At 38.2% G+C, this 25,797-nt stretch overlaps 1 protein-coding gene across 17 annotated transcripts in view; it reads right to left on the reverse strand.

The window, feature by feature from the left end:
* Positions 1 to 265: 265 nt before the first annotated feature.
* Positions 266 to 25,797, reverse strand: part of plekha6 (pleckstrin homology domain containing, family A member 6) — an 85,421-nt gene continuing 59,889 nt past the window's right edge. For 5 of the 17 annotated variants that reach the window (XM_057361396.1, XM_057361395.1, XM_057361385.1 and 2 more), the window contains 21 exons: positions 17,333 to 17,523; positions 15,928 to 16,374; positions 15,357 to 15,852; positions 15,187 to 15,273; positions 14,802 to 14,855; positions 13,212 to 13,292; positions 12,165 to 12,233; positions 11,978 to 12,058; positions 11,492 to 11,641; positions 11,281 to 11,376; positions 10,631 to 10,742; positions 10,303 to 10,442; positions 8,570 to 8,752; positions 7,649 to 7,724; positions 7,010 to 7,113; positions 6,207 to 6,383; positions 5,966 to 6,115; positions 5,651 to 5,784; positions 5,389 to 5,531; positions 4,552 to 4,648; positions 266 to 2,531 (listed from right to left, as the gene is read on the reverse strand). In XM_057361396.1, the coding sequence (XP_057217379.1) occupies positions 4,554 to 4,648; positions 5,389 to 5,531; positions 5,651 to 5,784; positions 5,966 to 6,115; positions 6,207 to 6,383; positions 7,010 to 7,113; positions 7,649 to 7,724; positions 8,570 to 8,752; positions 10,303 to 10,442; positions 10,631 to 10,742; positions 11,281 to 11,376; positions 11,492 to 11,641; positions 11,978 to 12,058; positions 12,165 to 12,233; positions 13,212 to 13,292; positions 14,802 to 14,855; positions 15,187 to 15,273; positions 15,357 to 15,852; positions 15,928 to 16,374; positions 17,333 to 17,523 (3,066 nt within the window). In that variant the 3' untranslated portion in view covers positions 266 to 2,531; positions 4,552 to 4,553. Of the gene's footprint in view, positions 2,532 to 4,551; positions 4,649 to 5,388; positions 5,532 to 5,650; positions 5,785 to 5,965; positions 6,116 to 6,206; positions 6,384 to 7,009; positions 7,114 to 7,648; positions 7,725 to 8,569; positions 8,753 to 10,302; positions 10,443 to 10,630; positions 10,743 to 11,280; positions 11,377 to 11,491; positions 11,642 to 11,977; positions 12,059 to 12,164; positions 12,234 to 13,211; positions 13,293 to 14,801; positions 14,856 to 15,186; positions 15,274 to 15,356; positions 15,853 to 15,927; positions 16,375 to 17,332; positions 17,524 to 18,221; positions 24,794 to 25,797 lie in introns of those variants that run through there. The other 12 variants (XM_057361392.1, XM_057361391.1, XM_057361399.1 and 9 more) reach the window with 9 other exon arrangements.

Consider the following 25,797-nt stretch of genomic DNA (forward strand, 5'->3'; position numbering starts at 1 on the left):
CCTTCAACAATAAAAAAATTGATTAATTCATGAAAAAAATATTTCAGTTATGAACTATTACTATAAGTGCAATACATTATAAAATATTATATATATATATATANNNNTTATATATATATATATATATAATTATCGTTCAGGTTGCTTTTATGATTTTTGTAATTTGCATAAGATTGTTTGTTGAAAATAAGGGTCCTTGACCTTGACCTGTGGATGTACAAACGATTCTGAAGAATGGACATATAAACAAATTCAGATGTTTTTTTTTTAAATACATTCACTTTATTGCATGAGGGTACTTCTAAAGCAAGCACATTAAGTATTGTTTATCTTGACTGATTTGCATAGCTCAAGCAGTTTGTTTCTTTTTTCTTTAAAAGAGCATTAGTTACTGTCAATATGAAGACATACAGTATTAGATTTTAAAAATATTTACACAGACCAATGTGCTTATTCTGTATTTGTTAATCCCACTTTATATGCTACATATTTTATAAAATATTAGACATTTCTGCTTCGACTATCCAACTGCAACTTTAACCCAATCCAATTACTGTATGTAAAAAATAACACTTACAAACAACTTTTAAACAAGGCCTGCAAAAAGATGCTTTGAAGTTCAGATCAATAAATTAAAAATATATCAGCCTCAATCAGTATTCCCCTATACCGTGAAAATTCAAAACACTCTTAATCATTTTACAAATGTAACCAACCGAACCTCATTTTATACATCAGATGTCCGGGCTAATAGAAAAATATGATTCGTTTTGACAATCAGATTCTCTTTCTCAAAAACAATAAAAATAAATCTTTGTCTGTCTCTTCAGGGCTGTTTTTGCTTGGCGATGATAAGTAACCTGTTCCTTTAGAAACTCTTTTACAGATAACGTACCGTGTTTTTACCTCGATTTAGGGTTTTGGATATAGGAATAACACAATCACAATATCAGTGATAGCGTTGATGAGAAAGAAAAAAGAGACACAGTTCTGTCAAACAAATTCTCAATTAAGAGTTAAACCAAAGACTTTTACATCTTTCAAAAAGACAAGCACAGTTTACGGGCTAACAACTTGCATGGCATTTCCGAGGTTTCAATACGAGGAAAGATGCGCTCTCCAATCAGGACCTCAAAGTACAAAACAGAAGATTTTTTTATTTGGCAAATCGTACTTTACGTTTCGTTACATTAGAATCAAGCTGCTTGATGGATAAAATGTTTTACCAGTGCTAGAAAAATAATCCAAAATATTGTTCCATTTAATATCATGTGAAGTCTATATTTACACGTAAAAGTGTGCCGTGGCAGAAACATAGCCAAATGAATCTCCAAATGGCACAATGATCCACAAATAAGGGCTTTGTATATTCTGTCGGGGCGACAGGTTTGATATAATTTAATGAAAGTATATACAGGCTGTAATGCAAGTTGCTGGCCCCACATCAACACGCATTGTGTATCAACAAGCAGACTTACACCTCTAAGGACACTTCCAAATGTTTAGCTTTCTCTATAATCTACTATTCAAGAGCGCTCACAAGTATTTACCGTTTTTTGGTAACTACTGTTCTTGCAGTAAAGCACTATGATGCGTCCACATGGCTTTGATGCAAAGATTAGAGTAATAGTCATATCAATATATAAGCTTTCTTTATAGACGTACACTGTAAGTAAAGACCTGACAATGGTTTAAAAGACTGCAATTCTGACAGGTTGTACTCGGCTGGCAAGGAAGAGGGTTTGTGAGCCCTATGTTCAGTATGGAAAAAGAGGCCAGGAAAAGTCACAGTGAGTCTGGCCTTGAACTCCTTTACTGGAGAAATGAAGGTGATGGAGGGAATTCGCTCCTTCGTCTAAAGCCCAACATTAACGGTCTGTCTATTTGGGCATCCCAACATGAATCCACAGTGTTCAATTGTGGCTAGTGTTCGGAACAAATCATTTTCATATCTCATCTGATGACTTCCAGATAAACTGAGCTCGACAACTTTGCCGTAGTCCTTACTTTACAGTGGCTATTCTCCTCCGGTCAAATCTCGGACTTCCCGTCTGTACTGGTCTCCGTCACACGATCCTTCCTGTCAACGTACTTGTGTCTGCAGAATCCACCCTGAGCGGCTAAACTGTACCCATGAATTTGCTGTAGGCCTATATGCTCCAGTCACTGTAATGCGACCAAGAGCAAATATGAACATGTAAACATATTTCACATCCTGGCTAGTTTTGTAGCTTTTGTAATGTGACTGTCGTCCTCCAAACAATTGTTGTTAATTGAATTATGTAGTTCTGTCATGGTTTCCACTGAGTTCTTAAACAAGAAGTGCATGGAGATAGAGGCAGTGGAACCTTGCAGTATGCACAGACCTCCGCAAACATCCAAACACTTTGAAATATGTCTCAGCGTGGTGTAGGTAATCAAAAGAAATTCAATGTTTGGCAGAGGCGAAACATATTTCGGTGGTTTTCATCTTGATCCGCTGGACACTCAGAAAGGTTCACCATCAAACTTGACAGCTGCAAGTGCTTGAGCTGGGAACATTCGAGAGGATGAGGGACAACAAGGAGAAGAACAAAAAGACATTGTCAGAGAGTGATGCATTTTCTTTTAAACAAGGAACGACAGCCTTTGTTTTTTTCAAAGCATGCACACAAAAAGGTCTGTCATACCATCACACTCTATGCATACGCATCTAGCTACTAAGCAAGACGTCATGTGCTATCTCCAGTGTGGTTTATATAGCAAGACACGGTTTCCATTAGCATTCCCTTTCATCTGACTGCCACTGGCAGTTGTTCAGCTGGGCATGCTGACCTGATGGTACGTGACCTGGATGCGGGGTGTGGACACACCCGACAAACATTAGTTTTGAGCCAGTTATTGCGATTAACCCCTCTATATATTGTATTTGAGGTTTTTGTAGCAGCAGCAGTTATGAAAAAAAATATTTTCTGTGCTCCTCAAAGCTTTTTCAAAAATGGATATTGGTTAAACATCTACTACATACAGTATTAAAGAAATATCTTGCTGTTGTCCTTCTGAAACCTCGTATCTCCATATTTTGTGATTTTTATTTTTTACCATAAATCATTAGTCACCCTTTTTGTTTGTCATTGGGTTTTGCAAATATCTAACCAATAAAAAGCATTAAAAAGTGCTTGTCAACTTAGACAACACAGTATTTAACCATTTTTAAAGTACAGTGTTCTTTCCATTTCAAGAAAAACAGTGAATTTGGACATTCAAGGTTTCGGAAGGACAGCAACGATACATACAGCAAAAATGAGTGAAAAAATACAAAAACATGTTTTAGTCCCTATAATGGTGTAGTTATATTATCTACCAGCAGGGGCAAACTGTCAAAGCTAATCCTGACTAAAATGGTTGTTTCCAAATGTTTCTTGACTACAATTTATAACATAACGAGAGGATGTTGCAAAGACACTATGGCCGACATGATCATATCATTTTTTGGCATAGTCAATGCATAATCAAATAATGAAACTATATTAAATCTGAGGAGGTTCATGAAAATTGACTGCATGATAATTTTGTCACGTTATTAAAAAAGTGTGCAATTAAAAACGTGTAAAAATCGTTTAAATTATTCCACACATCAAACACATCTTTTAAAAATACTTGTGTATGTTATAAGGTGCATGATTGTATTTTCGGACCTGAAAAGAAATATTTAATTTATACCTAATTTGAACCGTTTTAATGGTGTATCATATTGCTGCTGGCCTTCTGAAACCTTGTATCTCCATATTTTGTGATTTTTATTTTTTATAAATCATTATTATTAGTCACCCTTTATGTTTGTCACAGTGTTTTTCAAATATCTAACCAATAAAAAGCATTAAAAAGTGCAACTTTGACAACACAGTATGTAATCATTTAAAAAGTAAAGTGTTTTTTCTATTTTCTGATAAACAGTGAATTTGGACATACGAGGTTTCAGAAGGACACAAACGATATGAGAAACTGCTGAAACCATCGATTAAATTGACATTTTTGGCCAGTGATTATTACTTTTCTGAATAAATAAAAGCTTAATGATTTCAGATGTCTATGTTGGATTTAAGGTTGTTTAGTCTTTGAAACACTTTCACATTGAAAATATTCAAAACTAAATTCTGGACAGTAAAAGCCAGCTGCAGGAGCCTGTTTGTGTGAGAAACAGCTTGCGTAAGAGTTTGTGTGAGAAACTGCTAAAGTTATAGCATTATGCCAAAACACTGTGTAAAAACGCTTTAACTCTTGCCTAAACACAGAGTCAGGCTGCACCTAAAACAAGTTCACACTTAATTCCATTATAAAAGCCCTTGGGTATATAAAGTATTGCACCGGGTTTACAAAACACTGGCTTAATATAATATTGCATGCTGATGCAATAATAGAATTTAAAGATGTTCCCCTCAAAAGGAATTCAGCAATATGTTTACATCTGAAAAGCCAGCTTTACTAAAGGAAAACGAAAGCAAGGGCTATAATGAGCAGGACAGTTCAGGGTGGGTGGGTGGGGATTGTCGTGTGGTGGGCAGAACTCACCTTCACACCTTCATGATGTGGGAGGAGTCAGAGTAGTCAGCAGAAGGGGGAGGGGCCAGGCTGGTTGGGGAGGCAGGGGGACTGGGAATGCACTGGGCTGCAATGCAGTGGTGTCATGGGGAAACAAATATATGAAGCAAAGGAAAATGAGTTGTGGATCAGAGAGGTGATTAAACACTCTTCTCACAGAGCCACAAGCCAATGGGTAAAATGAAGAGGAAGGATCATGCTAACTGCATTTTTGACATACAAATTATGAAATGACATGAAAGAACACTTTGAAGGATCAATTCGCTATAATGCATAAAGATTTTTTGTTTTAATAAACAGGCTAGATCCTTTATGAAATGCTGATAGCCAAGGCATTTTAAATTAAATATCAGCTCCAAATTGCACATTAATTGAAAGATGTAACGTAAGGCAAAATGATGAAGATGGTTCTATTTATTCTCAGTTTTTATCAAGTCGTTCTTTACATGCCCTTGTATGCGTATCACTTTAAAACCTGAATAGATTCATAGTCATTCCTTCGTCTTAATGTATCTCACTCTTCCTCTGTGAATCTAGATGAAACTAGACAGCGTTCTTCATTGCAGAGGTTGCACATTAGAGACTATCTAAGAGCTTCTATGTTTTGAACGCTAAAACAGATTGCAGTAAACATCAGAAATATAAAAAATACATTGAGTAATAATTATAACCAAAGTGCAACCTCAGCACTGAAGTTTAGGACATTTGAGGAATATGTGACAGCATGTGACAGTGACAGCGGGGTTAAAGGTCAGACAGTGGGGGTCACAGCGCGCCCAGACTCCTCAGGGCGGCAGGTGTCCTCACCGGAGAGCAGCCGGCTGCGACGGGAGGCCTCGGCGGCCAACGCGCAGGAGATCTCGATCCGCTTCTCCTGCTCTTGAAGTTGATGCTCTGAATTACTGGGTCCCTCCACCGGCCCGTCCAACACCGGCACCACATTCTGCATGCTGGAGGACACAGATCGACCATTGACGACCGTTTACGTACGTGTATAGCAATTCATTTGACCAAGGTTGGTACTTAAGGTTACTCTGTGTGCAGTAGATGATATGATGTGCATTCATACCTAGATTTGGCAATGAGCGTTTTGATTCGCTCTACTTTCTTTTGCTTTTCTTGAAGCTCCTCAGGGCTAAGAGGTGTGCTGGGCTCCATTTCTAAGTATCGCTCAGGAATAAGGACCTTCTCTGGAGCAGACAGCTGTAGACAAGAGGAAAGATCAAAGTCACATGCACATAAGAACTCTGTATTGGAACTGATACTAACTGAAAGAATAACTAAAAATCATCACATCGCCAGCATTATTTACTCCAGTTTTTCTGTCCACCTCATATAGATGTTCATATGCGAGTGTTGTTCACTGTGCAGTATGACTTCTAACCTCTATGCCGATATCGAGGTCGTAGTGTTCAGGCTCCATCTGTCGTCGCAGACGTGCAATTTCCTGTCTGGGTGACTCCACACCTCCACCCCTCACAGCTGCCTCCAAACCCTTAATATCCACCTCATCTGAAGTCACTCTCCTCCGCACCTGTATGACAGGAAGACATATGATATATGTCACTGAACTAAAGAAATTTGAGTAATAAAAGACTAGGATGAATGTTTAAGAGTATTCTAACCACTCTGTAGTTGGTGGTGGGTTTGAATCCATCGACGTGCTGGCCGCTGGACAGGTTGAGGCTCCGTCTCTTGTCTCTGACAGAACTGCTCTGGTTTCTTCGTATTCTTTCGTTCTGCTCCTCCACGGTCATCTTCGACTTCACCTCGGCAGGAAACACTGCACTCTTTGGCCGTTCCTGTGACACACATGTACCCATTACCATTACAGCCTGCGTTTATACAACACATGCGACATGAACACAACATCTGGACTCTGGACAGCGTATTACAAACACTTCTGTATACAATCCACATCAGTAAGGCTTGGATACTCCTCAAACAAAACCAAATCAAAAATGTGTTCCTTTGTGTTCCTAAATATCATACTGGATATTATTTAGCATCAGCATTATTATTATTAGAAAGGCCATCATCCAATATGATTCACAAAAAAAATATCTTTGTTACACATGGAAGGTTGAGATAAATGTGCCTATACTTTTTTGAATTATTCAGTTTGTTCCCATGCATTTTCATCCAAAAACAGAGACATCTGAGCCTTTTAGAAGCCTTAACATCATGAGTATTAAGCAAACAAACAAATTGACAAAACTTAGAATAAACACATTATTCTGTTGTCTTGAACATTGCAAAGGAAGCACTTGTAAGGAACAAGTTCTTTAACAAACCTCTAATTCAGATCCTTTATACAGACAATATTAATGGGGCCGTATTTTATTACAGACGTACAGTTAATGTATTATTTCAGATTCATTACTACTGCAGTATTACTGATAGATTTACTAGTACATCTTTAACCTACCCTGGAAATGTGACCATTGGGCACCTTCCCATTTCTCCGTTGTACACCATTAGAAGTACCCTTGTGTTCTGAAGGTAACTTGGCCCTGGGTGGAACAACTCCAACTGTACAAGGGAAATCTTTATTAAAATGCATTTTTTGTAAAAGAATCCCTTCAAAGTGGCATCCTAAACACTGCGTGAGTGTGATACTGTAGGTGTATTAAAATAGGTACAAAAAGATACAAGATTTTTACTTTGTTTCTTCATTTATATTGGCTGATTAATGCAGCATGCATTGACATTATTGTAAAGCAATAAAAGCTGTAGACCGTTTCATCGGACGCACACGCCTGCCCCAAACTTAACTTCCAGTCTGTGTTTGGTTATCGGTCTGGCTAGTGGCTAGTAATATAACATATTCTTTTATATTTATTTATTATTAATATTCATTCATTTATATTCATATTATATTGTATATGAATTGTATTCAATTGTATGAAAACAGTTATTGATTTTTTGGGGAGGTCTGCCGGAAGTTAAGTTTGGGCCACATAACGTTTGTTTATGTTATTGCTGCTGAAACCGTCTGTATGACTCGTCCCAGAAAACAAGTGCTAAAGAGAAGTCTGAATCTCAAGCATCATGTGAAAAAACATACCTTTATTCACGTTGGACTGTCTGTCTTGCTCTGAATGGAAGTCGCTGGTCTTTTCTCCCTGTGAGTTGTAGTTGTGCTGAAACAGAGCATAAGAAACGTAAACACGAATACTCTCAACTGCTGTTCATAACTAGAATGCAGAACAATCTTTAAGAATCCTAATGGGGTCTAATAAGGATCTCCCAAGAATAAAAGGAGACCCAAACGGATGATCTGTTTATTTTACATTCATGTTTGACTGAATTTCATTGTATCCAGTAGAACTACATTTGATTTTTACTATTTGTTCCCATTTAAATTAGACAGAAATTTCAATATCAATCCTGCCCAAAGATTATCCACACTTTCTACGAACCCACATTCTAGGGTCAGTGGGTATTTGGTGTTTACTAAATGATGAAAAGTCACCTATAAGCGCATGAGGCTTCTAAGCCGAACGGGGTGATATGTCAAAGCAATAAAAGCAGTTTAATACAGCACTGACACAAACTGGTAACACTCAACACTAGCACAAACACAACAGGCACAAATAAAACAGTTGCTAAGCATGGAAATGACGTTCTACTGTAGTAGTGTCGACAAATCTGTGTATGAGGGATCTGTCTATACTACCACACACAAATGCTGAAGGCAAAAACAGGAGCTTTAATGGAAAGCGAGTTACTTTGATTTATTACAGTGCCAAAGAAGTTGTAAGTTTAATGCAACAGTGTTTGGTTTGTTTTTAGAAAAGCAAACAGAACAAGATATAGATTCTGATTAAAAGTGAAAAGTGAAGTGGAATGAAAATGAAATGAAAGACTGTGGCCATGATCTGTAATGATTATGGACACGGGTGTGAACATGGACACAGGACATGGTGGCGTTCTGATGGGAGTTAAAGGTTTGTCCACGTTCTGTGCAGTCCCGTCTTTGCGGTACCTTTCTGCTGTGGTATTCTTCCTCGTCCTTGTAGCTTTCCTGGTGGAGGCCGGCATGAGGGCCCTTGCTGTGCAGCCAGGCATTGCTGTTTAAGGGCAGGGGAGGTACGGAGGGGGGAAAGGTCTGGGAGGTCTCCAGGGGCTGGTAAGATTTAGGAAGCGGAGGTCGTGGAGGGCCAACCTCCTGTCGTGGGGAGGAGAAAAACAGAGGGAGAAGGAGAGAGAGGGATAGAATCACACAGAAGGGTAAGGAGAAAAAGGAGGGGAAGGAGAAGTGGAGAGAGAGCTGTGCATCAGGTGTGACTAAGCCAGGTGGAGGACGCAGAGAATTATGGGAAGCATATAGGCATGAGGCCCTCATCACATTCACTTTTAAACACTGACCTGCACACAGCTACAGTATGGCATATGGCATTGACTAGGTAAACAATTCACCGTAGCAATCTTTGTGATCTTAAATTAGAAAATGTGCAGTTCAGTTGGTGCAAATTTCTCTGAATAAACAAGTCAGAGAACTTAGGGTAACACTTTGGTAGTGTAGCACTGCAGGAATGGGTCACCTATGAGAACTATCAATTACAAACGGCCAAGCACTCAAGAGCATCTAAAGCTAAAGGATCACACAGCCATTGAGAAAAAGGTATTAGAGACAGAACGTTTATCATTCTCTATTCTAAAACCTAGTAAGATCCCTACATCCGCTTGTAAAGTCATGACGTAATGAACATCATTTCCGGGTCCTACTAGTTAAACAGCCGTTTATGAGCACTGTTTATTCATGTCACAATAAATCAAAACTATTATAAACTCATGGTATACACTACAGTACAGTCTCCAGGCTCACTATATTAGCATTTCTTGTCTTTGGCATCTAATAGAGCAGTGGTTCACAAACTGGGGGCTGTGCCCCCCCGGGGGACCCAAGATGAATCCAGGGGGGCCACAGTTTTTGTGGCATTTTATGAAATATAGAAATTTATTGTACATTTTGTGCAATCAAACATCAGAAAAATAAGACCACCAAACAAAGAATTGATGTTCCAGCATTGTATAATTGTATATGTTTCAATTTATTAATTTGATATAATTGTAAATATGATTAATTAAAATTTTAAGTTTAAGAATATAAGTCGGGGGGGCCACAAAGCGATGCACCCTACACCAAGGGGGCTTTACAATGAAAAAGTTAAGGAACTACTCTGATAGAACGTTTGGACCCGAAAGTGGTAGTGCATGACTTCAGACTTAAGAGGCAGATAGGAGCACTCCTTGTGGGCGCACTTAGCTTTGCAGCATATTAATGTCAAACCATATTAAAGTCAACTGCAACTCGAGTCTCTTGTGTGTTTTAGAGCTCCTGCCTATGTAGTGTCCAAAATTGGTTTCCATGACAGTTAGAATGCAGTAGGTTTTGAAATAGAGCTTGTCCCAGATTTATAAATAAAAACCCTAATTATGTTATTAGATCTATTTTCTTACATTTTCCGGTTAATGACATTGTTTAAACATAATTGTGAAATTATAATCAGAGCCACACGGCTGTGCTTTCTTTAAATATGCCTTGTGGATTATACATGGCATCATGAGGCAAGTCCTCCAAAACAATTACTAAACCTGAGATCAGCTGATTTAATTGAAACACAGCTTGCTATTACAGTTTTGTATTGCATTTCTTACACTGCAACGTGTAAAACTGACTGTGTGTGTTGAGTAGTGTTGTGTGTAACACTGTACCTCTGTGGCCAGCTGTTTAGGGGGTGAGGCGTGAGACCCAGGTACAGGTGAGAAGGGGCTGAGAGGACTGGTGAGACTCACTGAACTCAATGGACTCGCTGGACTGTTTGTGCTGAAGGAGCCTGATGCTCTACTGGCTACTGCAATAGACAATAAAAGAATGATCAGATATTTTAATTACGATGGATTGTCAAAAGCATTTTTTTTAAAATATTTCCTCATTTAAAAATGTTATATTCTAAAAAAAGAAATTAAGTCAAACCATAATGATACAATTAACAATACTATCCCTAATGCAGTATGAGGGGAGTAAATTCACTTCTCTGACCCCTGTGCTTGGCCGTGTCTGTGCCACGGGACGGGTTGTTTTTGTGCAGCACTTCCAAAACATCCTGAACCCTCCAAAACTCCTTCTGAATGTGCCTGTGAACCAGCTCGCCCTGAGGAGACGGGTGGATGGGAGAGGAAAGAGTTTTCTGTTAGACGAGCCATTTAATGAAACATAAAAGCCATGCATTATTGAAGAGAGCTTTCAGAATCATTAGAAAAATGAATATCGGTGCTTATAAATAATGAATGATTTGATTCAATTATTGATTGCATATTCCACTCATATTAATATGAGAAGTCCTCATAAAAATACTAACAAATGAATACATAATTGCTATAAGAATTTGTTTCCAATTAAAAAAAAAAAATTCTGCATCACAAAGGTCAGTAGTATGGGGGTCCTAAAACAAAGACCATCCTCCAAAATGTTGTTTTCTTGGATTTACATGAAGGCTTTTATGAAAGGTAAATCAATCATGTAAAGATATGTTGAATGCAATTCATTTTGGTGGAGGTCATAACTGCACATGCTCATGAATTAATGATCGGTCTGAATTCAAGAATAGCAGAAGGCACTAGAGGGGTTTTCTGGTAACTAATGATGATTATGATGATGACAGCATAAACACTCTGATGTATTTGACGTACATGCCCTCCAGCGTTCAGCTGCTCCCACAAATCACCATGGATAGCGTTCACTTCTTCCTCCAGAGCGTCAAACTCTACACGAGTGGTGGTCAGAGCCTGCGAAGATTCAGTAACATCTAAGATCACCTTTCCAACCAATTCCTTCACTTCACAATCTTCATTATTCCTTTGTATCACCATAACCCATGTATTGTATGATTAGTTGTCTTACGCTTGAAGCCTGAGAAAGTTCTCCTCTGATGTTAATCAGTTTGTTTTGTAGACTCTCTTTTTTCAGCTGAAGTTTCTCCATGGCCAGTGGCTGATTCCTGTACAGCTCCATCTCCTGATGTGTGGCCACCAGCACCCCCTCTAGGCTGTCCTGAAAATTGCAGACAACATATAGTGAGTGTGCAGAATACATTAGGTAGGCTTATCTATTATTAAATTAGACTGTTTTTGTGCACGTCAACATTCTCAATTGTAGAGTGCGAGGTGATGTGTTAGCATAGTGGCTAAACTTTCATATTTTGCAACTGTTTTATGATAGAGCACATCAAACATCCGATAGTAACATCCCGTGAGGCAAACATTTATGTGATTTATGTAAGTGTAATGCTTTATTGTTTCTGATGATGAGAAACAATAATATGGAGTTGTTTTAAGCACATCAGGCATAAGATTGTATGTGCGTGGTTAAGGCCTTGGTTGTAAGTACCTTTTCCATTCTCAACCGATGGACTACAGCCTCCTGCTCTTTTACTAGTCGATTCTGTTCACACAGACGGCCGAGCAATTTCTGTACACAGACAAAAATAAAGAGTAAAATCACTCATTTGACTAAAGACTATTTGCCCAATTTATAAATGATGCTTTTGAAATAAATTCAGATATAAATGACTTACACTGGTCTCAATTTCATTAAGCTTCAGTGTGGGATGTAGCTCACTGTACATATCATGGTATGGAGGCACCTACAATCCCAGAGGGAAAATACATAAACAAAGCATTTTTAAATAAGCATTTTGCTTTACAGACCACCTATGTATGTTTATTTTCCACATTGATTGTTGAACAATCCAACAAAAGGAAATAATAACAACAGAAATTCGAAATTTTCTGGAAGACCCAATGAAATCAGTTGACAGGGGCAGGTATTTTCTCTGTTAATGTACATTAGCAAGGTCGTCCTATTACTATTACTATTACTACTGACTATTACTTACCACCAGCTATGGCAGTGGTATTAGGTATTCTCGTTTTAAGAGCATTCTACTGGATAAAACATTTATGAATGGTGCAAGGGTGAGTCACCAATCATTTTGGTCTATGTTTCCAGAAGATGGAGACTAACGTTTAATGTGATTTTTGTATATACTAATGCAAAATCGAATGTTGATTTCATTGAGTCTGAAACATCATTGCATGAAAATGTGCTGTTTGCATTATTCAGCAAAAAAAAACATTCCCAAATTCGGAAAATGATTAGCTCCTTGCGTGAAGGGTATAGACTGAAAATGGCGTTCTTGCTCTACGGTATGAGATGAGTGAACAAGACACATACACAGACAACAACAGACGACTACACAATGATCACAATATGAAAGATGTGATACTGGGAAAACAAGCTCTCAGGGATGGAGAAATTTTGACACACACAACTTGAAAAACAATAAATAATTTCTTCAACCAACCAAAAACCGCACAGAAACTAAATTAAGATTGTGGTTGTAATATCTCAATTTAAAGGTTACGGGTTTTAAAACTAGAGTATAACTAAAGCACTACTAAAACATCCAACATGCCACATTCACTAAGAAGCACAGAGAGAGGCAGGCGCTGTTATAACCTCAGAAAGCCGTGTTTAAGCCAAGCCATGAGGCTGAACTGAGGTCAGTTGTTGAACAACAAAACAGCAGCCTGCCTTTCCAGAAGACTTGCGTCTTTCTTACTTGAGAATATATCTTTGATCGAGGAGAAGAACGTTCAACCATTCTGGTTACCATGCCGATAAGGTGACCACTCTCTGTCATCTGAGGCAGAACACACCATCATTCACCTGAATCTAAACATGGCTTTGACATAACATCATCTCCTAATGGCCTTATTTGACCTGTTTCAACATGCTTCATGAAATAACTTAACACAGAGAGGAGACAGCGAGGAGAGAGAGACAGTGAATGTAGGAGGAGTGAGTGCTTTATAAAATGTGTGAGAGGACCATGACTACATTTAGGATGTGGTTGTTTGTTATGTCTTGATGTGGCCTTCCAAACATCAGTCAGTTTGTTCTGCATTACGTCACGTTCTTTAGGGTTATCAAAAGCTCTGTTTAAAAACCTACAGTAATGAGCTACAGTGCTTTTACTTAAATGCATTTTGAAGATACTTTAATCCAAAGCATCTTATATTGCATGTAAGGTACATTTTTGTCCGTATGTGTTTGTGTTGTATGTGTATGTGTCATTTTGACGTACTGTACAAAGGTACTACTTTGTCAATTCATATTTTTTTGTACTATATAAACTCACCACAATTAATTTTAGGATTGTTTTATGTAGCAAAAAAAATGTTTTCGATTTTTGCCAAAATTAGGTGTTTTATAAACATTTATTATTCCAAAAGGCAATATATACAAGAGAGGTTTTTAATATTTTATCTAACATGGATTACATTTCAATAACATCTATCTTTTATAAACACGATGTTTGTAATAAAAATCTACATAATAAATCATAAATTAAGTTTAACATTATTATGCATTATTTTCTTCTGTTGTAATTAACTGATAAATGCAAAACTGAAGTAAAATTAAGTTAATAAAAAAATAAGTAAAATGTATTTAATAAATTTAATAATAAACAAATGTAATAAATTTAATAGATTAATCATTATGTTTTGTTATTTTAATCAGATTTTTTATTTTAATCTAACTCATTTATTTGCAACAGTCTTATTCATTAAGGCCATTAATCTCTTCTCTACACTTTTCAGTCGACCCCCTGTCACTCCTTTACTCTAAAAATATAACTGTGATTTTACATGAAACAATTTACACACCTTTTTTTGTAAATTTTAAAGCTGTGAAATTGTTTAAATTAGGTAATATGAATAGTAAAATTATATGATATTTCTGTAAGACAAATATTTCTAGTGTATATTAAAAATATGATTAGCTAATTAAATACTTATTTTTTCATTAAATCAACTTACATATGTAATATATGTACATTTTAGAGAAATTAACTTTTGGATTTTTATTTAAAAAAACGAAGATGTCCCACTAAAAAATCAGTTAAATTATTTCAAAAGATTTTATTAAGTTAATATAGCCGTTTATTTTTGTGACATTTACTAAGCCTATTTATTTTTTAGAGTGTTTGTGACCCCCTGGGTGTCCTCGGACCCCAGTTTGAAACTCCTAATTTAGAGTCTCTACATCTAGAGCGTAACCTGAAATATCACCTCACCAGGTTTTGAAACAGAGCTAACGTGCCGTCAGCATAGAAATGCATTAGTGCTTGTTAGATTAAGCCTCCTACCTGGTGATCTATGTACTCCAAGTTCCTCTGAAGTTGCATGTCTAAAATGTCCTCCTGATGTGTGCAGTCAAGCAACAGCAAAGCCCAGCAGGTCAAAATCGGCAGCATACAGCACAAACACACCCGCAAAGCACCAGACGGCGAGACAGAGAGCAAAACACATGAGAGGACGCACACACATGCTGATCATGACATCGATTATCACAGTGAAGTGTAGTGTGTTACGCTCATACACGTGTACAAGCATAGACAGACCAAATGCCATCATTCATTCAATGGCTACAAATTAGAAGTGTCACATGATTTGCTGATTCTCAGTTGACACGGCTGTTATTTAGCGGTTTATGCTAAACACATGCACAAAAGTTGAAAAGCTTTAATTTACCATTTTACCATGGAGAGAGGGGGATGCTGGGTAATTATAGTGGTGCGTTCCTTGACTGTATGAGCGACGATCTCCAGGAAATTCATACTGAAACAAGAAACCATTATCAATTAGTCACCGCCCACATTTTCTAAAATTGTAAATAATTATAAAATAAGTCCGTGCTTTACCCTGGGTGAGCTGAGTGACCTGCGCAAGCCGTAAACCGAGGGATCAGCGTATATACCATCATCTCTCATTCGGCTGGGCACTCGATCGAACCTGGTGCTGGGCGATCGGGCGGGTGAGGCAAAGCTGTGCGGAGAGTACGGTCCTCCAGAAGAAGTAGAAGGCGAGCGGGGAACGGACCGCGAACGTGGCTGAATGGAGAGGCGTCGCATGGAGTTCTGTGCTGAATCCACTTGGGAGTAATAGCCAGGATGGGGTCCCATCATCCACTGAGGGTCTCGAGGTTGTCCGTATAGGGGTCCGTCTCGTAAAGATCGCCTTCTCTCCTCCATATTCCAGTGAGGTGGCGGTCGATCGTACTCAGCCGACATGGAGCAGATGCTCTCAGGGCGGACACCGGGTGGGTAGAGGGGATATTCATCCACATACGGAGGTCCGCCATATACACTGTAGTAATCCGGTGACATACCGCGGTTTACTGTGTAATACCCTGATGGACTAAGTAAGAGGAAAAAAATACATTATGATGTGATGTCACTGCATACGTTCCGCAACCATATCTGCTTTTCTCACCTGTGCCCGTCATCCATAGGCCCCAAGGCCCTGCGCTGGTTCACCCACTGCTGCAGCTGAGTCATAGAGCTCTTTCTCTGAGCGAGTCTCTCCGGTGCCGTCCTAGGCACAAAGCCTCTCCGCATCACCACGTTCTCCTCGTGATGCTCTCGTATGTCCCTCATGTTCTCCTGGGACTGATATCTTGAACCGTTTGGAGGACCGTAGTTACCCCATCCGTTGGGTTGATGGGGCGGCAAGCCTCCTTTCTCCACTATCCTGCCCTCTGTATTAAGGGTAGCCGGGGTGGTGGGTGTGTTGTCTCTGGTCTCTAGTCCATTGAGCTCGTGATTGACAGGTTCACGGGGGTGTGGCCTTTGGCCGTTGTTCTCGGCATGAGAATTGGATTCCAGTTTTTTGGCTACCATGTCGCTTTGGTCTGCTGCAGGATTGGGCTCGGACTTATTTCTGCAGGACAGGAGGAAAGAGAAAGAAAGCTGAAATATCTGTGAGACGTTTTTACAGAACACAGCAATGCTTTTAGAGCAAATAAATAGATTTTGCACCTTGAGTGCATCTCTGTGTATTTCAGAGATTATCTGCCATTATCACCATTACCACACCAGTGTTAATTTCCCCATGAAATCAACATTGAAGCTTTTTGGCTTTTAGTATAAATATGTTACCCTTAAGAATATCTATAAACTAGAGTGATCCAAAACATTAATAAAATTGTAGGGCTGTCGCGATAAACCGATGATAAATATCACGTGATTTATGCACAGCTTTTGAGTGAATTACGGGAAAATGCTGCTGCATCCGAAAGCCAGAGGGCGCTCTCGTGCGGAAACTCCAAATACACACTGCAGAAGAAGACCATAACACGTTCTAGGAAATGCCTATGGACATCTTTTTATCACTGTTACTCAAGCCTCATCAGTTATTTTTATGATAATAAAGTATATTTATAATGATCATGTTTGACGGGTTTTGCTTTTTCAAATGCACATTATAAGCGACTCAAACTCGCACTGCTTTTAGATCGAGCAGCATTTCTTATTGATCCCAGAGACGTGCTTCACACGGAAGAGCTACGCATTAAAAAATATCGACACCTTGCATATCGCAGCCAGCTTGATTTCAATAGGATTTAGTGGTATCGCGATGAATTATCGTGCAGCCCTATTTCACTTCCACCAAAATGAATTTTTATGACATCATTCTGCACTTCAGCTTCTTTGTCCATTTTTTCTGACCAATCAAAAGCTCTTCCATTTTTTCTGACCAATCAAAAGCTCTCTAGAAACAGTTTGTTTCAATATGTCCCACCCTATTTTACCTCAATGCATCAAACAAAGTTGCACATTTTAGGGTACTTCAGTAGATCTTTAATGCATAACAGGGTGCAGAGTGTGTGTGTGTTCACCTGGTTGTGGTCTCGGCCCTGACTCTGGCAGCATCACTCATGGCTTGGATCCACTCCTCTTGCTCCTTATGGCTGTCTGCACTGAAGTAATACGTTCGCGTTCCTGCGTGCTCTACCTGCAAACAGAATGCAATACTGCCTTTTAAATCCTCAGTCTCCTCTTCCTCCTCTTCCTCTGTTTCACACCACACCTGCAACAGAAACAGAGAGAGAAATATCACTGAAGTGTTCTACAGTCACACGCATAAGGCAAGAACATACTGTAACTGTGAACCTGCAACCCCAGGAAAAACAAATCATGCAAAACAGGCCCAATACAGCACATGCAAAAATACATTCACGGTGCAGCTGTATAAAAAAATGAGAATTTGCAGTTAAATAACAATTTGTCTGTGGAAGACAAGCATGAATGCAAAAATGTAAACTGTGTGAGACATTTTAAGCTTTTCTGAGACATGAAGAGATGTGTGGGGTGCAAGCGTGAACATGCATTAACATGTGATGACATCATCTGTATCTAATATCATATTCATTATCGATTACAATCTTGGTCAGGTGTCTTCAGTTTCAGATGCTGTCTAGTAAGACTTGGTGTTTCATAAAATCTTTTAAGATTTATCATGCTGAACTGAAGAAAGTTTGGATAGGACATGCAAAACCAAGTTACCTTCTTCTAATGAAGAAACTAACAGGTAAGATCCTCTATATACTGTAGAAGACTATTATATCTAATATAAAACTTGACATTCAATTGAGACTAATATACAGATTTACTCATTCTTGGTCTTTTGATTCTGTTTTTTTAATGTTAGGGACAAAACCATGTGAGTCTGATCTATTTACCTGGATTCATGCAGTTATAGAAGGAAACAGAGGTGCTCTGAATTACCTACTAAAAGGGTTCGTCTGCACATTGGAGGTCAACTCACTCATGGATCCTCAGAGATGGGTGGGGGGCGGTGGGGTTATTGGGAACAGAGGAGAAAAGACTACATGAAGGTGACTGGGTCAGATATGATGGTCAGCTTTAGGATAACCTAACCAGTCAGATGTGAACTAGATGCAGTTAACATCAGATTTAGTGAGTGCTCAACATTGTGCATTGATATTCCGGAAAGACAGCAGTTAGTAGAAATGTGGCTTTGCTCTGTTATGGAGCATTTCAATTACAAAACATCAGACATTATATGATGCGCACAGATATCTAAGTATACCTGTGGGACACTAAAATGGATGGACTGTTTATACAAACTTGGACACTGCAGTTCCACATTAGTACACATGGGGGCGACACAGAATAATTTGGAGTTTACATCCACACAAAATAAACATATCAAAAAAGTATAAAAGCTTAAAATATCATAGACAATAAAAACATTGCTATGCCAGAATTTACTGTTTTAAGTTAAAAGTATCTGAAAAATCTCAGGTAAGCTTAATCACCCAGCAAGTCTTTACCTTAAAGGAGTAGTTCACTTCAAAATTGACCCCCATTGACTTTCCATATAGTAGGAATAAAAAATTCCCATGGAAAGTCAATGGGGGCGAATTTTGTAAACTACTCCTTTAATGTTACGTTAAAAGACTTGACCTCTGATTCTAAATCAGCCTAACAATGCAAAAAGCTCCCACACACACAAATTCACAAACAATGAGTTTCACAGGCAGGTGGGGAAACACGTCCCATGCACAGCAGGTTCTTCTGAATGGAGAGGGTGTGTTATTATGCATTATGACATCGGACGATCACTGAAACCTGTAGTAATGGTAAGTATAAAAACAACATTTGCTTATCTTCGCAAATGACCATGAATAATGATCTGAGGGTGTGCCAACATTAGTTTCATACAATCAAATATTTAATAGACAGACCTTCCTTACAGACCATCAAGAAACAAAATGATTCTGAATAAAGACAAAAATGCAACATATGCAACTTGAAAAACAGGATTTGTTTAAATCTGCACTCATATGCAGATATGAATCTGTTATGTAAAATGTCAAGTCCACTTGCTCAGTCCTCTGAGCTTCATTATGCAAACACATCTAATGAGACTTAATCAAAATGACTCCAATTTACCAGCATAACAAGACCGCATAGACTAAAATTACCTCATTAAAACCGTAAGTGTTCATATTCATTCCCAAATTGAATCGTCCTCAGTTCCTGGTCTTTCACTAAATAGAGCTTGCAATTCCAAACAAACCGAAACAGGCATTTGATGTCACAGGAAACAGAAGATCAAAACAAACCGGTCGTTCGCATTGCGGAGCTTTCTCGACTTACAGATGTCTGGCACAGAAAAACCTGCCATGCTATCACAAGTCTTACCTTTGTACCTGCCAAAAGAAATGCTTTCTTGCTTTAATAAAACCTCTGCCCTAGGAAACGGTCAAACACTCCCTTACTATTGATTCATTTGAGGGCTTGGCAAAATCTGTACTTTCTATCTGCACTTGATTTTACAGAGGACACTTTGTTTCTCTGTGGATTATTAAATAGATCTCAGCTGGCACTTGAAATGTTTGTTTAGCTTAAAAGTAGCATGCACATTATTGTGTAACCACCCCTCTAGCATATTTGTATGCAAGGAAATGGTGGTCAGGTGTAGCAGCATGTTAGTTTGGAAGTTTGGAGGTACGTGAGAAGTATCGCTGTGTATTGTGGCATGAGCATGACAAATGATACATTTCACACTGAAGCGAGATCAATTTGTCACTAGTTTAATGATTCGTCGTCTTAGTTATGCAATCTTACAAGAACTAAACAGTGTAGAGTCATTCTAGATGTAAAAACTAGACAATCTTACAGTGTAAGAAAACTTAATTTTACAGAATTTGACTGTTAATTTTTACAGGTTTTCACATATAATGTCCAAAAACCTGTAGTTTTACAAAATTTTACTGTTTTATTATCAGATTTTTCACATAGTTTTGAAATACGGTCAAAAAACGTCAAATTACTGCATATTTCAGGAAAAACCTAATTTTACGGTATATTTCTGTTTTTTGCAGGACTTTTTTACAGTCTATTATTATTTACAGTCAACAACTGTCAAATTGCAGAAAGAAGACCGCACATTTACAAGAAAAACCGAGAAAACCATGTAATTTACAGGAATATTTTACTGAATATTTGTGGCGCCCCAGCTGCCAACAAATGTCCGTTTTTTACTGGATTTTTTGACAGTGTAGAAACTACAACTGTGCCCAGAAGACTTTCCTTAAATCAACCAGGAGCACTAGTAAACACAACAGGTTTTTGTGAGATTTTAATGCTTTGTAAATCACCTTTACAAAAGTGGGCTGAAATAGTATCCTGAACTCAAGTGTATCTTGGAGACGCGGTCACGGTCTAGATCAGACATTTGAGTTTACAGTGGCGTCACATGTTAGAGTCTGATATCTTTAAAGCACCTCCTCTAACTACCTGTTTTATCCAAACAAACAAAGGCACATTCTTCTATTCTTTACAAACCAGAGCCGAAAATACCAAGAGCCACGGGGACGTCACAAGCTCCCATCACATAGTGTGTCAGTGCTATATTTAGACACGGCTTAATTATGACCTAATTGAAAACATCTGTTATCATCGGTCTGCGAAGAGGAATTTCATATAGTTCTCTCAGGACGGTGGAATTTCTCACATATAGCTCACTCATAGACTTTCAGAAGACCATTAACCCAAGAACATCACCACAGTGAAGCTACTGTAAATAGCCGAGATGAACTAGCCTAAGGGAACAATCTTAGGAGAAATAGAAGGATGCTTTGGTGCACCTGCTAACTGGCAACTCACCAGACTGGCATATGATCTGATAAGCCTGACGTTCAATTGGCCTTTTATTTTATTGCACATGAAAGAAGGTCAAGCTGCACAGAGCTCACTGTAATCTGAGTTTGTTGTGTTGTCTAACACGGTGCCAAGAGCTCTCCGTCTCCCATGGCACTGAAACAGAGGTGCGGCCCGGGTACCATTAGCTATAGTAAATGATCATATAGTGAGGGAAGATAGCAATGTTTATGCTATATTAATAATCAATAAGTCCTCCATTTGTTGTTGATGTGACTGCTTGATGGGTCTGTTTCAGTTACGGCAGCATTTATTCTAACAGGCCACAATTACTGTGCAGATAATTTCCTTTGAGTATACATTGAGTTACATTCCATTTACGCATTTGGCAGACGCTTTTATCCAAAGCGACTTACATTGTATTATACTACACATTTGTTTCTAAGTATGTAAAATCCCTGGGCTCGAACCCACGACCTTGGCGTTGCTAGTGCCATGCTCTAACCACTGAGCCACAGGAAAGTATAATATTCTATTATATACTGTCTCAGATCTACTCGCTGACCCATTTTTACACCAAAACGCAATTTGTTGCAACGTGTTAGATGGGATTTGTTTAGTATTTTGTTCTGGTAAATGGCCTTAGATACAAAACTTCAAATATACACTGCAAAAATGTCTTTTTATCCATGCAGTAAATGTAAATTCACAAAACAAATTTTCACATAAAGCTAAATTCTAAAAGGTTTTTTGGGTGAACTATCCCTTTAAGAAATACAAACCCAATAACAAGATCAATTCTCTGTTAAAAAGTCATATCTTTGCAAAGTCCTCTGCAAACAGTTTAAAGAGATAGTCCCCCTAAAAATAAAAATTCTGTCATGAATTACTCATCCTCAAGTTGTTCCAAACCTGGATAAATTTCTTTTTTTTGCTGTTGAACACAAAGAATTATATTTGGATGAATGTTAGCAACTGACATTTCTGGGGCACCATAGTAGAAAAATTGTATATTGTATAGATTATAGATTGTATATTTTTTGTTCTGTTAAAGACAAAAGAAGATTTTAAATAATTTAGGAAAACCATTTTTTGACTACCCCAGAAATCTTACTTGACAACATTTTTTCTAAATATCTTGCTTTGTATTCAACAGAATTTTCATTTTTAGGTAGAGTATCCCTTTAAAGGATGTTAGTGACATGAAATTTTCATTATAGTTAAACAGTTATGTGGACACAATAACTGTATCTTTTCCTTTATAATGCTCCAGTGTAAGGAAAAATAATCATTTTGAGTTTATCTGGATGAAAAAGCTCAAAGGGTGAGCAGTCCAGCTGTCTCCACCTGTTAAATCAAACAGTAGCCCATCTGAAAGACAGACATTGTGTGGGACATGTTAGGCTGGACAGCAGGTGCCAACGCCCACAGCAGTTCAATGTAAACAGAGAGAAACAAGGCAATTCCCTGCCTTTAGTCTGTGAGGAGGAAGTAGACAGTCAGGCTTCAGCAGGTATGGAAATGACACCCCTCTGCTATCCCGTCTCACTGCCTCTGTCATTCTGTCTGTCTCTCTCTTTTAGAGTACATGACACAGGTAGTTGTTCGGCCACGCACAGCCTATTTTTTAGATTTTCATGCTTCCTGATCATGTCAGGATGGTGTGGTTGTATATACAGTATAAACTTAGAGGCCTATACTAAGTATGCTTTTTGATACCAGATTGGGCCGTTACAGCATCTACTAGCTAGTGGACAACTCAACCGTGGTAACCAGCACATCCATGTCCTCGTGGCAAAGTATCACAAAGGTCACAATGTTCATTTCACCAACTTGAACTTTAGGTAAACTCACAAAACTCCCATCCCATGGCTACAGGCAAACAGCTGGGAGACATGCATGCGATATAACAGAGAGGTTGCGGCCGCAGCTGCAGTCTGATGTTCTCTTGACATGTTGACAAGCAGTTAACAGCACGAGCCAAACAACAGCAAAAATATGGTGGAGAACGGCCAAATGAATGATTGCAGCAACTTTTAATGACCAGGTGTCAGAAATCATCTGGTTCTACCCTTGTATTTTGCACACACGCCGTGCTCTCTTTCTGGATGGCGTCTATCTGTTCTGAGTTTCCACATGTCTATAATAGAGATGCCTCGCTCCCTCATGTGTGGATAAAGGAATCGGTACATAAAACTGCAGAATTCAATGGAAGCCGCTTGTCTAACAAGGTTTTGTTCAAAACAGACAACAATTTAGCAAGATACACAGAAATAAAAGCTATCCTTTTAAGATAGTGGAAATACTAGCTGGTTGTAAAAGTAAAATAGATAAATTGTTAATAAATAAATAACGTGCAAATTTAACACTTCAATTTAACAAAAAATAAATGTAAAAATAGATAAAGTATGAACGCATACATTCAAATAATAAAAATGAATCCTTGCTGAACGGAAAATCAATTGCCATACCCTACCAAGGACCAGGACTATTGAGGTGAAATAAGTTTTGGAGCGAACTCAGGACAGCCCGAAGGGACTAGAGACGGTTGAGACCAGGTGGTTTGAGGTTTGGTCCAAAAATCCATCAACAGCTCTTTCTTATTGGCTGCAAAGCCCCTTATTTCATATTTCATTCCATTCTACCACAAGGAAAAGTATCTTTGTGAATTAATTACAGACGGATCTGAAAGCCGCCTAACTTTATCTGAACATCCCAGAAGATTTAAAAACAGGCCTTGTTCAGCTGCTATTTCAGACACTCTATAATGGGACATATGAATAAGTGAGAGGGCGTGAAAGAAAAGATTTTGCATGTTCTTTATTCTACATTTGGGAGGGATTTAGATACCGTTACACATACAGGTACAGTATAAAGCCTAACAATGTAGAGCTAGAAAATATAAGACTCCCCTCTGTGAAACAGTAGAATTATCCTGCACCCTGAGGCCAAACACCAGTTCTGATCTTGGCACAACTGAGGAGGATTTCATAAAAGAAGTGGCAGTACATCAAGGTGAAGCACCTGAATACAGAGACCCTGGGCAAGATGCACTGCGTCACAGCAGTTTCTGTCTCTTTTGTGAAAGGAACATGATACATGTAACATTTCAGTGTCACAGAGCAGGTTAGAGAACGGCTGACTAAACACACCCCTCTCTCTCTCCCGCTCTCTTGTGCATGTGCACACACAACAAACATGCCTCAGTGTTTCCCGCTTAATTATTAACACCCAGTCATGTACTAAATGAGTTTATTTTTAGAGATATATTATATTAGAGACACACATGATGCTTTCACGACTTATCACACTTGTCATAAAAAACGCAGTGTTTCGACGAGACTTTGCACCGTAACTGTGGCACGGGGGCTGTGATATTTAAAGGATACACAGTACACCTTCTGCCTCTGGGTGAAGATTCAAGAGACTGCAGGTTTACAGTGACAGAGTTCTTTTTGTTGTGCAAGTATATCATGAGAGTATTTAATAGCCTTTCTTTTGTAGAAGAGACCATTGAACAAGTTTGGATATGTTTTCAAGAACACTTGGATGAGCGTTAAGGGGTTTTATTGATGGTATAAGTCTTTCTCTCTAGAAATGTCCAAGGGGAATGAAATTTAGAAGCAGACGTGTGAAACCAAAACCATTCTTTAGATTCAAAAGTCAGGTTTTAAAATAAACAGAGCAAAACACTTCTTTATTGAATAAAATTAACATATATGAATATAATAATTAATATAATAATAATAATAGAAATAATAATAATATTAAAAGAACTTAATTCAATGAATTTAATCATAAAATGTATTTATTTTTTATTTTAACTATATATAATTATAAACAAATACATAAAATAATTCTTATGTAACATGATATTTAAATATTTTAAATGATCAGATATCATTAAACGGCTCAAATGAAGGCAAAACTTAATCTACCTGATCGTTTTTAACTATAGTGTCAAAGTTCATCAACGTCTCCTATACTGCATACCTCTATTAAATTTGTAATTTTAAAAAGGCAGGTGTTAAAAAAGCCGTTTCGCTGGAAACCTAAGAAGGCCTGCATAGACACGACAGAGATTCTTGACTGTCTTCAGCCCAGCCCTCAGGACCTCCACGGGGCCAAAGGCAAAAGATGTAAACATATAACGGGTCTCACATTCCCACACATGGAGAAAGCACACCTACTGTATGTTATAGTTATAAACACACTTCAAAACACCTCTCCTGTGCGCAGTTTAAGTACTACCCAGAATACACCCTGTCTAATCTAATGCAGCCTCACAAGCAGGCCAAGCGAAAACGTAATCTTATTTTCTAAGTCATCACAACAACGACCTTTCAGAGTTCAACAGCAACGTGGTGCTCAGTGGGAACATCTTTCTAGGGATGTGGATTATTCAAAGTCATGTTGGAAAATAAACGTACAGTAGCACAGATACTTCATTTGCATACAATGCACTGTATAGTATGCTTTGAATGATGATCACTAGAGTGGGGTCTCTTAATCTTAGACCACGTTGAAAATATAGACTTTTTTAAAAGGTAACGATTTCGTACATTTTAAAACAAGAAAAGGTTATAATGTAAAATAAAAACACATTTGTGACATAATTTTACTTCTTTGTATAAAATCTTAGATTTCCATATTTCCAATTGGGAATGCATGC

This window comes from Triplophysa rosa, linkage group LG20 (assembly GCF_024868665.1).
Source record: "Triplophysa rosa linkage group LG20, Trosa_1v2, whole genome shotgun sequence".
Taxonomy (NCBI): domain Eukaryota; kingdom Metazoa; phylum Chordata; class Actinopteri; order Cypriniformes; family Nemacheilidae; genus Triplophysa; species Triplophysa rosa.